The sequence below is a fragment of the Dermacentor albipictus genome, chromosome 8, assembly GCF_038994185.2.
Source record: "Dermacentor albipictus isolate Rhodes 1998 colony chromosome 8, USDA_Dalb.pri_finalv2, whole genome shotgun sequence".
NCBI classification, from domain to species: domain Eukaryota; kingdom Metazoa; phylum Arthropoda; class Arachnida; order Ixodida; family Ixodidae; genus Dermacentor; species Dermacentor albipictus.
In genome coordinates, this window is record NC_091828.1 from 119,155,537 (window position 1) to 119,171,472 (window position 15,936).

The 15,936-nt window shown below is 42.2% G+C and overlaps 1 protein-coding gene across 1 annotated transcript; it reads right to left on the reverse strand.

The window, feature by feature from the left end:
* Positions 1-1,991: 1,991 nt before the first annotated feature.
* On the reverse strand, positions 1,992-15,393 carry DCTN5-p25 (Dynactin 5, p25 subunit). Its single transcript, XM_070524282.1, has 6 exons — positions 15,178-15,393; positions 15,010-15,078; positions 14,806-14,924; positions 11,861-11,972; positions 8,200-8,302; positions 1,992-2,149 (listed from the first exon to the last, which is right to left on the reverse strand). The coding sequence occupies exons 1-6, from the start codon at positions 15,223-15,225 to the stop codon at positions 2,046-2,048; spliced, it is 555 nt and encodes a 184-aa protein (XP_070380383.1). The 5' UTR covers positions 15,226-15,393; the 3' UTR covers positions 1,992-2,045.
* Between the last annotated feature and the right edge of the window lie 543 nt (positions 15,394-15,936).

The window sequence follows — 15,936 nt, forward strand, 5'->3', positions numbered from 1 at the left end:
CGTGGCCCTCAAGAATGGCGCCGAGAGCACCACACCCGAGATTTAATATTCCCCCTGAAGCCTCCAGGCTGACTCAGACCACTGGGTGTTCCAACCACGCGAACTATAGGGCTCTTACCCTGTCCCACACCCTGACCAGTTGTTCTACCAACAGCCAGCAAGAAGCATCCCACAGTATTCAATATTCAATCAATATTCCACTTCCTACAGTAACTATAATATAGCCTCCTTTCTCAAATACGATACATTTCAGTCAAATTCGTTCAGCAGTTGCCTAGCAAGAGAATTTCTGCATTTTATATGTTTTTGAACAGGAAAATTGGAGTTTGCCCCAAGCTAAAGCTTTCTCTTTAGGGTACTACGCTTAGTGTTATTGTTAGTCGACAAGCTCTGTTAAGACTTTATTGAAAGCCAGAATATCTGAAAAAGGAGCAAGCTGCTCAAGTGTATCCTGATCAACAATGAACATAAAGAAAGCTTATCAAGACCACTTATTCAAAATTTTAATTTACCACACCCTGTGTGCGTTCGCACAAACAAGCATCGAGTGCTTTACCAATAATAACCATATCTATGGCATTCAGAGCACCGTTATGATGACACCGATTAACTCCGTGACACGAACATTTTAAATTCACACCAATCTTTCCATAAACATAAATGTCTGGGTTTTCTTTATTATTATTTTTCTCGGCACCTCAACATAGCATAGGAACATGGAATAAGACTGATGTTCATCATTATAGCTTGCACTTTTAATTGTCACTTCACATTTAATCAAGCTGACATTCTAGCATGAATCGAAACAAGTAAATGTCACAAGTGAATGTTTATGCCATGAAATATGGAAGTATAAACCTTCACATACTATCATCCATGCCTCATATGGCGTTCGTGGTAGGAGCTTTCAAACAAGCATACGTCAAACGATGCAGGCTTCCGTATGCAGTATCTTGGCTTTGGCATGGATTTGTTGCGGATAAAGCATAGTGCGACATGTGCACAATGCTATCGTAGTTGCCCCTCCAGAATATAACATCTCACAGAGCTGACTTTGAACTTTCAGCCGACTTTGACTTACATTATTAAAATGCGTGAGGTATGGCCACTCAGCCTTGAGAGGCAAGTGCCCGAATTGCTTGTCCTTCCATATTTCCTTTACCAGCTGTATACTACTTAAGCACAGCTTGCTATCTAGTTTTCAGATCGAGCACTTTGTATCAAAAGGTTGTTTTGCAATTCAAGTTTTTCAGCGGCCTTGTGATAGCAGGCCAGGAAATTGAGAGAAGGTAGAAAAGAAAAGGTAAATGCAAATGAAAATGGAGAAAATATTGTAGCCCGTCACTCAATCTACATGTCCTCAAGAAGCACAACCTCGTTGACATCAACCTGCGCACGTCGGTCCGGAGTGCCACTCCATAAGTTTTTTCCTCCAACAAAGGGCATTGTTTAGTCTACCTAAAATAAGCTGTTCAAGAGCATCTTGCATAGCATAGCAAGGGCAGACACAAAAAGAGACGCTTGTCCACGGGGGGCCACGTATGTCACAAGCCTGGCCGTCGGCCATTCCAGATTTGGAATGAATAGGCATTCGTGAATGCCACGCCAAGCCGCAGGCAGTACATAAAGTGCCGATGCAGCTCGTGGTAGGCCAGGTGGTGGACGTAGTTGTAGATGCATATCGAAGCTATGCATTGCAGTTCGAGTTCCAATATGTAAACGTAAGCTTGTGCACTAGCCAATGAAGCCCACTAACTGCACCCATTCTCAACAGTGAGATTACCGTACAGTCAGTAACATAGAGGGCCGAACACATTAAGTTGTTCTACATCCTGCCGTACTACTACTACAGTAAAAATTTGGGTTAGAGAATCACTCATACTCATTCAATAACAGTGTGTAAAACAAGAAATGTACAAAAAGAAATACAAACATATCGGTACAGCTACACAATGACTACACATGATGAACGCAGCACAGAAAGCAAAACGTTGCAGAATTATTTCTTTTATTCTTAAATATGTGAAATACAATTATATCTGGCACTAGCTCGCCGCATTCTCTGATGGCCTGAAATGGTGGTAGTACGCCTTGGTGAAGTCCGTCATCAGGTCTTGTGTACACTCCGGGAGTTCACCAGTGAACAGCCCTACAAGGAACAATAACAAAGTCCACAAAGTTAGTGGGGCAACAACTAATACTCCACAACAGCCTACTCTATGTTTATTTATTTATTTATTTCAAAGTACCTTACAGGCCCCAAGGGAAGCATTGAGTAAGGGGGAGAGGGGGGCATTGTTGAACAAATGACAACAGAAAACAAATACATGAGAGCTAAAAATGTGAGTGATAAAAATGTTTACAATGACAACGTGCTTGGTAACGTGTTTCGTACATAGCAGGCAGCGCTACAACCTTTCCCTCACTGCCCGCACTTGCAACCAAAATATAGTGCACTGCATATGAAAGAAAGACACTGTAAGTATGCATCATGTAATTCGGTGCAACATTAATAAAGGCGAGCCTTAGCTTGGGGGCTTCTATCTAAATTCATCGGAACAGATATATTGTTTTTCTCAGCAACAACCGCGCCAAATTTCATGAGGTTCATTGCATGTAAAGGAACATGTCAAAATCTAAAGGCTGTAGGACGTGGATTTATTGTTCACGGCGTCAATTTTTCTAATACACATTACTAAGGATTGCAAAAAACAAAGCTATTGAGTTTACAACTCCGCAATGAAGGATGATGTCACAATTATTTAAACTGCACCTAATAAAATGACTGAAGCACACGAAATTTATATATAGTACATCTCTCTAAAGTAAACAACTAATTTTAAAGTCAGACTATTGCAAAACTTTTATAGACTTTGTAATTATTTCACTTAAGGGGAGACGCTCCTTGAAAAAACATTTTTTTAAATATCTCTACTAGAGATTTGAAAATCCACCCACTTATAGAGCATTACAAGCAGATTTCAAATATGTAATTAGTTTCTGTGTAGCCGTTACGCTATAGTTCTTGAGCTATGTCCCATGCAATGGCAAAATAGAGTGATTTTGTGGGCATTTTATAGTGCAACAAGTGTTCGCAAAAAGCTTTGTTCTGTAGCTTATTTAGCTCTTTGTAGACCACTAAGTGCCAATATTTATTCAAACAGCATCTACAATTACTGCAACTATGAAAAAAACACAACACTTCAACAAATTTTTTTTCCACAATCACATAAAAATAACCTTGTACTTTTAGAATTGTCTTATATTAACGAAATTTGGCATACATACTCTTGAAGGTATATAGAGTGCTGATACCTACTTGAAATTGCAATATCTCCCAGCAGTAGTTTCAAAAGTACAAGGTTTCAGGGAATGGAGAGAAAAAATTACTTGAAAAGCTCTAATCTTTTCGCACAGTTTGTATATGCTGGTTGTCTAGATAATGGCACTTAGTGATCTGCAAAGAGCTAAACAAGCGACAGCACAATGCTTTATGTAAATATTTAGTATACAAAAAAGTGCCCACTAAGATGACTATATTTTGCCATTGTGCATCACATAAACACTATAACAGCTACACAAAAAGTAATGACATATTTGAAATCTGCATAGAAAACTCTATAATTGGCTGAATTTTGAAACCTCTAGTGCGAGTAATCAAAAAAAGTTGTTTCGAGAAGCACGTCTTCTTAAGCTATATATTCATATGTCAAATAGGTTTGCTTTAGCTGCTCCGACAGATGCAGTTTAGAGAACTGCATTCTCTGTTTTGGTGCCGAGGTACAAGTTCGTAAACTTCAGACATCTAGTATTTAGAAATTTACCAATGTTCAGCACTTTCTGTAAAAAAATTTACAGGCCTTAAATTAAAGTTCTACTTTCTACAGTGACTAGCATTTAACTTTCTCTCTAAAGCTATATTAATTTCAATCAAATCAGTCAATACCAAAATAATCTCTGCGTTTGTATGCATTGGAATAGACAGTATAAAAGTTGTTCACAAGGTAAGGCTTCCTCTTAACCCCGTGTTCAGAAATTAACTGCAACTTCAATCCCATGCTTGACTTGATCTAAATGATGCCTGTCGTGAACGTGCCAAGTAAACGCAATGAGTGTCTCGGGCACCAGGCGTCATTTAGATCAAGTCAAGTATGGACTTAAAGTTAAGATGCATTGCTGAGTACAAGGGTAAGTCGCACACTTTTACTTCGCAGAATATGACGTGTTTATTGCATAGAAAGAGTTTGCAGATCTGAATCCATTTACCACCAAAAGACGCACTGTTGCAATCAGCAGCCATAGCACACCTCTTGCAGTCACAACCGAGACATGGTATGTAACATCGTAGTATACTGGAAGCACGGAAGTGCACAAATCATATGCAATCTGATGTCGAGAAGTTGAAGTTGTAATGTACTATATGACATAGTTATTCCTTAAAAGGCCTCACAAGGAAAAAAAAAACAGGCTGCACAGTGAAACGTGCAGACTAGCATTTGTATGATTCCACTAGTGCTTGCATAGTGTCTACAGCGTTGCCTGCTAAGTGTGAAAAGGACTTTATGAATTCAGTACGAATTCTGCCCACAAAACTACACTGCACCTGCTGTCCGTGCCTCCACGCTCTAAAATTCAGTTCCCGAGGGAGGACGGCGATGCTAAAAAACTTCGCCTCCACCGCAATTTCACAGAAATTAGTAAATGTTGCTGGCTGGCACACCTTTGCAAATTCTCTTTGTGTTTAACAGCAGTGCGTATTTGTCACTGCATCCTTAAGTTTTTACTATCTACCATAGACCTCTTTTTTTTTACCACCAACGCTCAGCTATATATAATGGGAAAGCTGAAGTACTTGGATAGTCATTACACTGATTTAGATGACAATTCTCGGGTTTACGAAATCGAGTTAGATACATGTGATTTATGAAAGCAGAACCACGGATTTGGACCCCCACATTTAACAAAAAGGTTTTTACACATGTGACATTGGATGACAATATAATGACAAGTTTACAGCTTTGTAGAAGCAGGTACAAAAGTTACACAAACAACACAATTTAATGCACTTAAAGCTATTAAATTAATGTTCACTAATGCACTACACAACATAGCTACATTTGTAACCTGACTTTTTTGCTAAAGCCCGATTCGCATAATAAGACTATGCAATACTTCCAATTTAAGAAGTCAATATTATATTAATGTAGCTTCTACGACGTTGATAGCCTTTTGCTTACACACTTGTACGTGAAAACAGGCATGTTTTCCGTGCCTATTTTCAGCCAAAGATGAGGCTTTGAGTCACATAAGCTTGCACAGGCTACGCAATGGCAGTAACAGCAGCACGCACCGCCATGAGCACAGCTACAAGCACGGAAAGAAAATTGCAGTTGCACCCAAGCTTGAAAGATGTTGCAGAGCAATTGGAGACTACAGTACTATGTAATTGCACTAACTCAAGATGGAACGAAGCTTTTCCAAGCATTTACATGAGCCCTTAATGACATTAATGTGTGTCTTGATGAAGATGAAGAGCATCAAAGCACCCATTATTGCTCACATTAATACGTTTTCAGATCCACATTCTGACAGCACACCACTGTTGATTGGACTAAGCAGCAATTAGAGAAAGCCAAGCATCCGTGAAACTGCTTTCAATCCCGTTAGTGTAAAAATCGCTTTAATTTTGTGCTATGATTTTTTATAAGCTGTTATGTATATGGTGCTCTAAGAATCGATGATTCATATTTATTTCAACATTATTAATGGGACTCGAACACAAACAAGACCACTCGTTTTTATTGAGGAGGTTATAAAAATTCACATAATGCCACTGTAAAAGAACCTCGGTGTGGCTACTAACACTGGCATCTGCTCTCTCCCTTGGATATTGCTCTTGCTACTTTTTGCTTTGTTTCTTTTTTTTTTTCAGTTCTAGTGAGTCTGTATTGTGACACCTCAGCTGCAGATCTACCATGCACACACTGGCTTAAAAAAAGCCCCCTCTTCATGCACTAGTCCTTCAAACATGCATTTCAAGAAAAGCATCTATTCATCTATCGCCTCCCTGTATGAAATAAATGAGAAAAGAAAAAAAAACGGGAACCGAGGAACTTGATTTATGTTGGTCCCAAAAAATTACGCCAGCCTACAAAGAGGACAGGAAAGAAAGCATAGATAGATTTAACCGCTTTCCTTTTTCCTTATGAAAATGTAAAAACGATGAGAGAAAGTGAAATGAACTAGGACGAAAAGAAAACTTGCCTCCAGTAGGAGCCAAACCCGCAACCTGCACATTATGCGAAGGGTGCCCTACCAATTGGGCTACTGCGGTGGTTGCTTTCCCATCCATTTCTTTTAAGTATTTCTGTACATGTGCTCCTAGATTTGTCCGTGGGAGCGTCGACTGCGGTGGATGGGGACCATACTATTACCGCAGGTCTCACGTAGTATGCGAACTCAGGAGCAGGCAAGTGGCCAATACTACACCCTTGTGCACCACCCGACGCCCCCATGTAGCGTACCAGATTTTTCAGAATTTCAACCACCTGAGTTTCTTTAACATTGGCCAAAACCTAAAAAAAAAATAATATGCATAACAACAATTTGTTGGAAGCGCAAGTGCATTGATCAACAGAATACCACTTTTCTGCAGCCGTCTCCACATCAGCCAAAGGGACCAATGTATTCGGGATAGACTTCGAGAGCATGTGTACTCGCTGAAAGGTTCGGTTAGCAGTCATCTAGCGGAACACCGAAAGAGATGTACCTGTAAACCCATGCTTGCTGAGCAAGCATTTTTAGATAAATATCTTGAACAAGTCGAACGTGAAATTTTCAAAGCCTTCACCATCTATTAAAGTGGTGAAAATTGTGTCACCGTAGCTTTGATATCGGTACGTCGCAATGAAGTCATGTACCTGTGCAGCACGCAATATCGCACTGTTAGCAGTGATGATGTGTGTTTGTTTGTTTTCCCTTATACTGAATGCACAACCAATATATATTGACGTCGACACACAATAAAAAATTGTTTGTTGGTCAGCACCCTGTCTCCTCTGGCCTCTGCCCTATCTTTAGTGCGATCACCTTCAAATCCCAAAATGTACCAACCAGCCCAATTCAATGTGCTACCTAAATCTAAGTGCACAAGCATTTTCTTGTTTCGTGCCTCTCAAAGTGCAACCATAGTTGCAAGAAATCCAGCCCACGACCTCGTGGTCAGTAAGGGCATGCCGTAGGCGCTGTGCCACCGTGGGTTTAGAACAGCACCACACGTCATGACGTCATCAACCAGCACGGGAACAGAAGCACCAGAAAGAAAACACAAGCACTGAAGTAAACTTTAGAAGAGTTAACTGCTGGGCTAGTTGGTGATCTTGCATACCGAAAAGATTTTGCGCCAAAAAACAACACACACAAGAAAGACGACGACACCACGGGCGCTATTTCAACTGTTTCAACTTCAACTGTCTCTTGAAGTTGAAGCAGCAGCCGTGGCGTTGTTGTCTTTCTTGTGTGTGTTGTTTTTTGGCGCAAAATCTTTTCAGTATACTGAAGTAAACATCCGCCAGAGATGTGCATGGCTGGGAATGACTGACTAATCACGAACTAACTTAAGAACCTAATTGAGCGAATGAGCAGGAACAGCAACCGCTCTTCGGAAACACTCTCTCCGTACCTTTATATTCATGGTCTGCACAAGATCACTGCGCACCTGATAAGCTGCGACAAGACTCTATGATTGAACGATCCACTTTTGGTGTTTGCGTACCAAGGCATAACTTGGGCTGTGACAGAAACCATAGCGGGGAACTCCGGATTAATTTTGACCAGATGGAGTTCTTTAACGTGCACGTAAGTCTAAGCGCGTGAGTGAAATGCAGCCGTGGCCAGGAATCGAACCGGCGACCTCGTTCTTCAACAGCAGACCGCTACCGTCCCTAAGCCACCACAACGTATTACGAGGGACTATGAACAACTTGTAAGCACTGCCGTGTCCCTCGCAACTTCACAGCAAGATCAACATCAAGAAGCCAGACTGTGACTAAAAAGAACACCGCTTGTGCTTTTTATAGTTCTCACGAAAGTCGGGACAGGAGCTAGTTTGACCGTCACTGTCCGCCTCGACGTCTGGAGCCGAGCGCTTTCGAAACCAACCAGCACGACGGTGCAGCAGAAGAACGAGACACAACTTGCCCGGAGATCCAGAGAACACGGCAAACGCCGGCACAACAGTCTCGGGTGCCAGCACAGTGTTGTCCTCGATCATGCAGCAGTCCTTGAGCACGCTTCGCCGTCCCTGGACAAAGACGCAGATTAGATTAAACTTGCTAGCGCTTCACTCTCCTTGCCAGCATTCCCAAGTGCGAGGCAATACAAGGCCACACAAGCAAGCCAATGATACCCATAGTTGGTGACAGCTTAAAAACAAAGTAGCAAATACACTGCTGCCTGTAGAATTTCTTACTACATGGTTAATAGGGTACCACTGTGATTATATTCAGCTACCATAGGGATTTATGATTAGTACATGAATTTGTATAATTTTCATGCTTGTGACTTCAGACGTTCTTGTCGCCTTATTTATTACTGTAGCGAAATATATTATATATAAAGCCTGCATCATAAATGCCTTGCTCGAGGGCACAGCTCCACCTGCCTTTACTTGCCTATATTTCCAAGCAATCACACCTTTCTAAATAGACCGAAGCAGTAAAGCACTGTTCACATGCACAACCATTGCGACCTGTCGCATTTATAGTGCACTGTTTTGTTGGTTATGATCAATTTTCAAAGTCACAGAGCCATCTGAAGCCACAGTTAAGGCAAATCCATGTACTAAACCCATAATTTCCCAGATGGCTTATTCGTCATTATTACAGCTCTCGTAGACACTGACACCAGATTTTGCTCTAATAGTTTCTGCAGGAAACATTATGCTACTGTGCACCTCAAAGAATCTTTGCATAAATGCAGCAGCCAATCATGTTAGCCAATTTCCCTGATGTCACAGAGAGGTGAACATTTTTTTGATACTGGTGCCTCTCTACAGCTATGTGTAGTCCAATTTTTTGGCCAGAGCTTGTACTGAACTCTTAGGTTGTCACCGAGTGCAGGTACAGACAGAGGTACAAGTTGGCTTGCTGCTTATTTGATGGAAACAAATTTGCTCTCGCTTTAATTATGACTCCAAAGTTGCTTGTTAATAAATGACCAGTTATTCACTGACCAGTTCAACTGCTTCACTAGTCTGCACAATCCAGATCACATTTCCATGATTCAAGTTATTTGTGAACTCAACATCCTAGCTAACCTCGTGTGGCAGGCACCCAGAACCTCAGCCTGTAGATCTGCCAACATGAGTAGGTTATATTTTAAGCAAAAGAAATAAGGGGATCAGAGCACCTCAATTTCTTTTGTTAGTCACAACCATGCAATTTAATGGACAATGAAGCCAAAGAACGTGTAGGAGAAAGTAACTGTTACGTTTTATTGAAATGTAGAAATAATAAGAAACACGGAAGTGAAAGTGGATGAAACGCAGTGGTGGGAATGGCCAAAAGCATTTTTGGAGCAGATATTGTAGCAGAAAAAATGACAACTCATACAAGATTTTACAGCAGTCAACCATGATGACTCTGAATTGTGGTCAGCACACCCTATTCACATAGATCATAAATGTTTCCAGAGTATTGGCGCACATCATTGCAGATATTCTCAACGAAGATATGTAATCCCACATACACAACCACTCACAAATAAATTAAACTATCACGCGGCCACACTGAGTCAACCTGCATGCTCGACACAGTAAATACCACGCATCCAAAGCGGTAAAGCAAGCCACATAAAGGCACAAAAACTTGCGGCATAATAGTCTTGTACTAGCATGCAAGACGGCCATTCAAGCAATCTTATTTTAGGCCTAAGGTCGTCTAGCTAGTAAACTGGCCTATCTACAAATCCACAGCATTACATGCACGCAGAGAAAAACATAAGACAGCAAAACAGCTAATAACATGCAAGGAGGTAAGTTTCAGTTTGCTGTCATGGCACAACTGCCAATCTGAACTCTTGAAATGCGCGTTGTTGATTGAGGAACACCTCTCCCACCAAGGCCACACCACCAGTGCGAAGTACGTAGGTGGGACACACCAGCAACTGAATGGGCTATATGCATGCAACTAAGCCCAACAGAACTATTTCACGCACAACCCATGAATACGGCACAGACAGTTTCCTAATGGCAGATCGAGGGCATGCATGACCGAGCATGGGATTGGATTAGCCCTGTCCCCTTTCTCTCATTTAGCTTTATGAATAATAGGAGATGCGTAGGTACTCTTTGCATGGGGAGATGGCGATGGCTACCTGGCTTTGACCACAACTCCGCTATGCCATAACCTCCGAGATTGCACGGCTTGTTTTGGAGCAGCTCTGGAGCAGCTTCTCTCATTTGTTGCATGATTGTAGCAGGTTTAACGGAACATAGCCGATTGGACCGAACTGTAGCAGCGTTCCTACTACTGGAAACGATGGCATGCCACAGGTGGGACCATTGCACATGTAATGCCGGACTCGCATCCTCGGCATTACATGTGTGATGGTTTACTGATAACCTATTCTGTACTGCTGTAGAGTATATAATCGTCGTGAGCAAGAATACTACCCTGAGTGTAAACCACCAAGTCTGCACCGCAGCTTGTTTCCGGTTGTAGCTTTCGAGGCTGGATGTCCTGCGTGTAGCCTTTCTCTTTATTATTAGCTGCTCGTACGCTTGCCCTAAAAATGTGGATTGCCTGCGTGCTGCATTTCTGGGAAACTTGCTACAACTTATTGTATTTTCCTGCGATTTAGAAACCACAGCACCATCCCTCTGTCTACCTTCTTGGGTATTCATATGTGTGAACAAGATTGTATGTACAATGCCAAGGCTAATCTTGTGTGCCTAAACATACGTACAGTTGAAACTGGATTTCACAAAGTGATGTCGACGCTTGAATTATTTCTTTAAGTTAGAAAGTTCGTGAAATCAAGAAAGGAATTTTTCGGTCTTTCAAAATCTACAACTGTAACGTAGTGACATGCAAAAGCTACCACGGGATTGTATTTGCCACTAATCAAGCTATCTGTTGCATAAATCATGAAATAGCAAAAGCAACCACCACCCCACAGAGGCGGTGTTGAGTCCGCTGTTCTGTGCATGGGCATGGCGTGCAGCCTCGTCAAAATAAAGCTAGGGCCGTGACTAGGTCTTCACGTGACAGGCGTAAAGCGCATGCTCGAAGAAAAACCTGTCTGCGTCAAAATTAGAATGAAATTACTGCTTTTTTACTCATTTATTTCAGGAAAAAATTCATTAAACCGAGTTTGACCAAGTCAGTTTCGTTATCTCAGGTTGATGACAACATTGAACCCTATGGGTACCTGCCAGGGAATGGAAACTGCTTCGTTAGATCGAGAACTTCGTAAAGGTGGGTTTCACTTGATCAAGTTTTAACTGCACTCAAGAAAATGTGAATGAAAAGACAGTGCCGTGATAGCTTGATTGCTAAAGCACTGCACGTGGATTGCCAAGGATGTGGGTTGAATTCGTATATTTTACCGCTGTCTTGTGTTTCCTTGCCTGTCCACGAATCAAATTGGTTCCATACAATTTCATCTGTCATGTAACCCACTATAATAGTGTACTATCGCAGACTGAAGTAAAACAAACAAAGAAGAAAAGAGAAAGAAAAAGCTGCGTTTCCGTTAAAGTTGATGACCTGTACTTTACATGACGCTTTGATTCAATGTCAGAACTTGAAAAAAAAAAAATACTTCGTATTCCAGACAGCCTGGCCAGATAAGTACTCACAATGACGCAGTTCTTCCCAATGTAGACGAAGGAACCGACGTGACCAGCATTGACGACGGTGCCTTCGCCAATGAAGACGTGGTCACCAATGTGAAGCGGGAAGAAGGCCACACTGTAAGAAAAGTAAGGAGAAACCGTAAGTGGTGCCGTCATAAAGGTGAAGTGTGAACTTAAGTTTCGACGCAGAAAGACACTAAAACTATGTGCATAAGCGACAAGACAAGAAACCTGTCCCGTTGTTTCTTGAAATCTTTTCACATCTTGCATGTCATAGCAAAGTGCTGACCGACTAGCCAAGCAACAATTAGTGATATGTAAATGTAAGCTCTTGCTTCAACCAGCATGTTCGATGACTCCTACATTGAAGCTAACCGCACCGCAAGAGAAAATGCCAAGCAACCTACTGTTGGAACACAGCTGCTGAATTTCGAATAGGCCCAACATATAAACGAACAAAAATGCTACTGGAACTGTGATTTTTATGCTATTGTATAATTTACCCTTGACATTTCCTGTACATCCCCCTTTTACAGAGCCTCCAAGCACCTGTAAGGTATCTTTTATTAACAAATAATGTGCAAAACCTAGTTAATGAATATGTGAGGTTAAATGTCATGTCACTAAGCAACACTGAAGCTACGAGAGATGCCACAGTAGAAGGCTCCAGAAAAATCCTTTCACTGCTCTTTTCTTTTTTTTTCTTCTTTTTTTGTGTGCTGGCTTGGTGGACTTTCATGCTACATAAAAGCTGGTTCTTTGTTGTTACTTGCTCGCAATTCAGACTTCGCAAACTGCTCGTAAATTCTTCCGTCTGTCAAGGTGTAGAGGGACCTGCCACAATGGCTCACCGTGGTTGCCCTGCCGAAATGGGGTGCTAGAGCGCGGAGACATTTGCTCCACCTGCTGTCGGAAATTTAACTTACAAGTTTTTGTCTGTTTAGACGACGCGGAAAAACTCAGCAGTGTCCTTTCTTTTTTTTTTCTTTTTGAGTGAGGTGCTTCCGGAAAGGCAGGGAGTGATGACACAAAGTGAGTATACTTGGGAGTGGCAGGGGCCGTGCAAGGTCGCAGGCCTGAGTTATCTAGGGAGAGGCGGTGTACAGGCTAATTTCAACAACCTGGGATTCTCTAACGTGCCTTTTAAAGTGCAGCACACAAGCATTTTTGCATTTCGCTCGCGTCGAAATGCAGCCGCCATGGCTGGGCATCAACCCCATCAGATAAGGGTGAGGTAATTGTCATGTTGCACGGCAGCACTGTACTCTTACGCATACTGTGACACTTGTTCATTGTCACTTTGTTCTCATCATTAGGTTCATTTTGACATTTCTTTGTGCCCATACTAGTTTTTCTCTTTGTTTTATTACAGTTATTTGTCTTTTACGAGTCTTTCTGTAAAAAGTGTGTCACGTGTATGTGCTTGTCCTACTGCTGAAAGAAAAAAAAAAGGGGGGGGGGGGGTCTGGTTTCATCAAGCTGTCTGGGCTCGGACAGCTGCTCTATCTGTTACTAGATGGATAGAAGATGAATGATTTGATAGACTGATAGTAGGAATGATTGAACTCATGCTCGGCAGGAGACCGCCATGTCTGCTGAGCCCCAACAGCGGGCACCGTGCAAAAATGACCTTTCCTTGAGAACCATTATGCAAATGAACTGACACCAACAGCCACACGTAAGTGTTGAGAGACTCCCAACTGGCATGACCGATAGCGATCGAAGCATATTGCTATAGAATTCAGTACAGTAACCAGCAGACAGAGGCGCGCTTTCTTGCACCTTCCCTGTTTTTTTTTTTTATATATATATGCTTGAAGTTCAGTAATGGTTCAGTATTGGATAATACAAATTAGTCAGGTCTTACACACAGTAATACCGTGTTTAAGGAGGGGAAGAGGAACACGATGTAAGAAAAGAAACTTGAAGATGGTGACTGATGCGACAATTAGACAAGTGTTCAAAGGCAGCGTGATGTCCCCATAACATACACGGGCAGTTTTCAAATTCAGGCATTCATAAAATTAGGTGGCACTTTATTTCTATATGGAAGCTGCCCGAGTGGGACGAGGAACTTTGGTGAATAATTGTATGTGACGATGCAAAGAACATTATGCTCATGAAAATGTGAGATCGGTCATACAGCAAATAAACTTGTACTTGATATCTGTCTATAATATCAAAGCATGAGTCTCTTTCTTTCTTCCGCTGTTTATTAATAACAATCTAAGGTCAAACTGCACGAGTCATTACAGATGTGCAACACGTTGATTTACATTTAAAATACGTAAGCATGCGGAAAGCTCAAAGGCCTTTCGCAGCATAATGCAAGGTTAGCCATGACCCATAATTACTGAGCTGAAATTTCACAGATGCAAAATACCGTCTTTTTCCTTCTTCTTTTACTACCAACGTGCGATAAATACCCTGTCTTGTTCACCTCCGCTCTTCGTCACTGATCCCTCAAAAAGACACATCACCGACCTACAGTGATTGCTAGCAGCGCGGTGTGTTTTGGCGCACATGTTAAAAGGTCAATCTGCACAAAATAAAGTAGACTGCACGATCTAACTGCGACTTCGAGGGCCGGACAACCTGCCGGGTTATCAACACGAAACGCTTTCTGCTGAAGGCAATAACACAGCAAGAGCTAGGGCGCTGTGCACCGCCGATGGATACACCTGTTAAAGGGTACACTTTGCTCTACAAAGCCGGTACTTTGTAGAGCAAAGTCCTTCTGAAAGAGCCGGCCGAAGCTATATGTCAACGCACTGCCGCCGAAGTGCGCAGAAAGGTGCCAACGCCAACAACCCCGAAATCGTCTGCTGGGGATTGCAGACACTTCCTACGATGAAAAATTTGCACGTGCCGTACGCTCATGTGTTCCTTTCTATTTTTAAGTGAATCGCACAGTACACCATGCCAAATCGAAACTGCCAGAAACCTACCCTTTGCTGAACTTCTTGAAAGGCGGCCTGATGACTGACCGGCTGCTTATGACACAGTGCCGGCCGATCCTGACGTTTGCCAGGTCCCCGCGTATGATGGATTCGGACTGAATGATTGTCTGCGAGCGGACGACAAAGTGAGTTCTCCGGCTAACCAACCATTACGAAGTCGAAGCATCAATAAAAAGCAAAAGCAAAGAGCACCTTTCCGTTGAGGACTATGTTGTGACTGCCGCAAAGAACAGAGTTCCTGCTCACTTTGTTTCCGGAAGCCTGAAACATGCACGAAATGAGGTAACGATTTAATACAGAGAAAGAAGAAATTAATACATGTAGCTCAGTCCACGCCACAGGAAAGCATTGGGTGCTCACGGTTTCTATGTAGTCTTGCTTGTTGTACCAGACGTCAACGACATCCATTTCAAGCTTGCGTGTTTGATACTTGTTTTTTTAGAGAAACTATTAACGCAAATGAGTTGGGAATCGGCGTGAATTAACCGTGGAACAAACCGCCGCCCATCTGCTTGGGAAGCGAAAACAACTCTAGGCGGCCATGTTGGGATTCATTGATGGCCGTCCAATCCGAGCCCATTCCGAGCCAAAGCCGAAAAAAAATGTAGACTATACCGATGGCGCTGTTCATTGTACTGATTCAGGGGGCGAACTTGTCATTTCTCTATAGCTGCATTACAAGACGCTGTTTAATAAGGTAAAAAAAAAATCAAACATGCAAGATGATGCACATCAGCTTTCTTGAACGTTATTGAGTGTTTACGACGCTGTAAAAAAAGTAGAAACCATACGGGAGCACGTTCTCAATAAACATAACATTTCAAACTATGAACAGTCGCATATGACCCAATTTTTCCGCTATGTTTAGCATGGTGATTATGCGTCAAACTACTGCTTGGAAAACAAAGTGGGTCAAAATGAGCGTCACTGAACGAATAAGATAGGTAAGTTACCAGCCAGCCGAATGGTACTGTTGGCGCGCGTTCTCGTGGTCAGCCTGTTTTAGGCTTAATAAAGGGTGCATCACGCGAGCACAACGTTCCGGTGCGTTAACCTCGCGAGCGCATTCAGGAAAAACGCCGCTGGGGCACAACTGATGACAGCAACGCGATCGAGCAC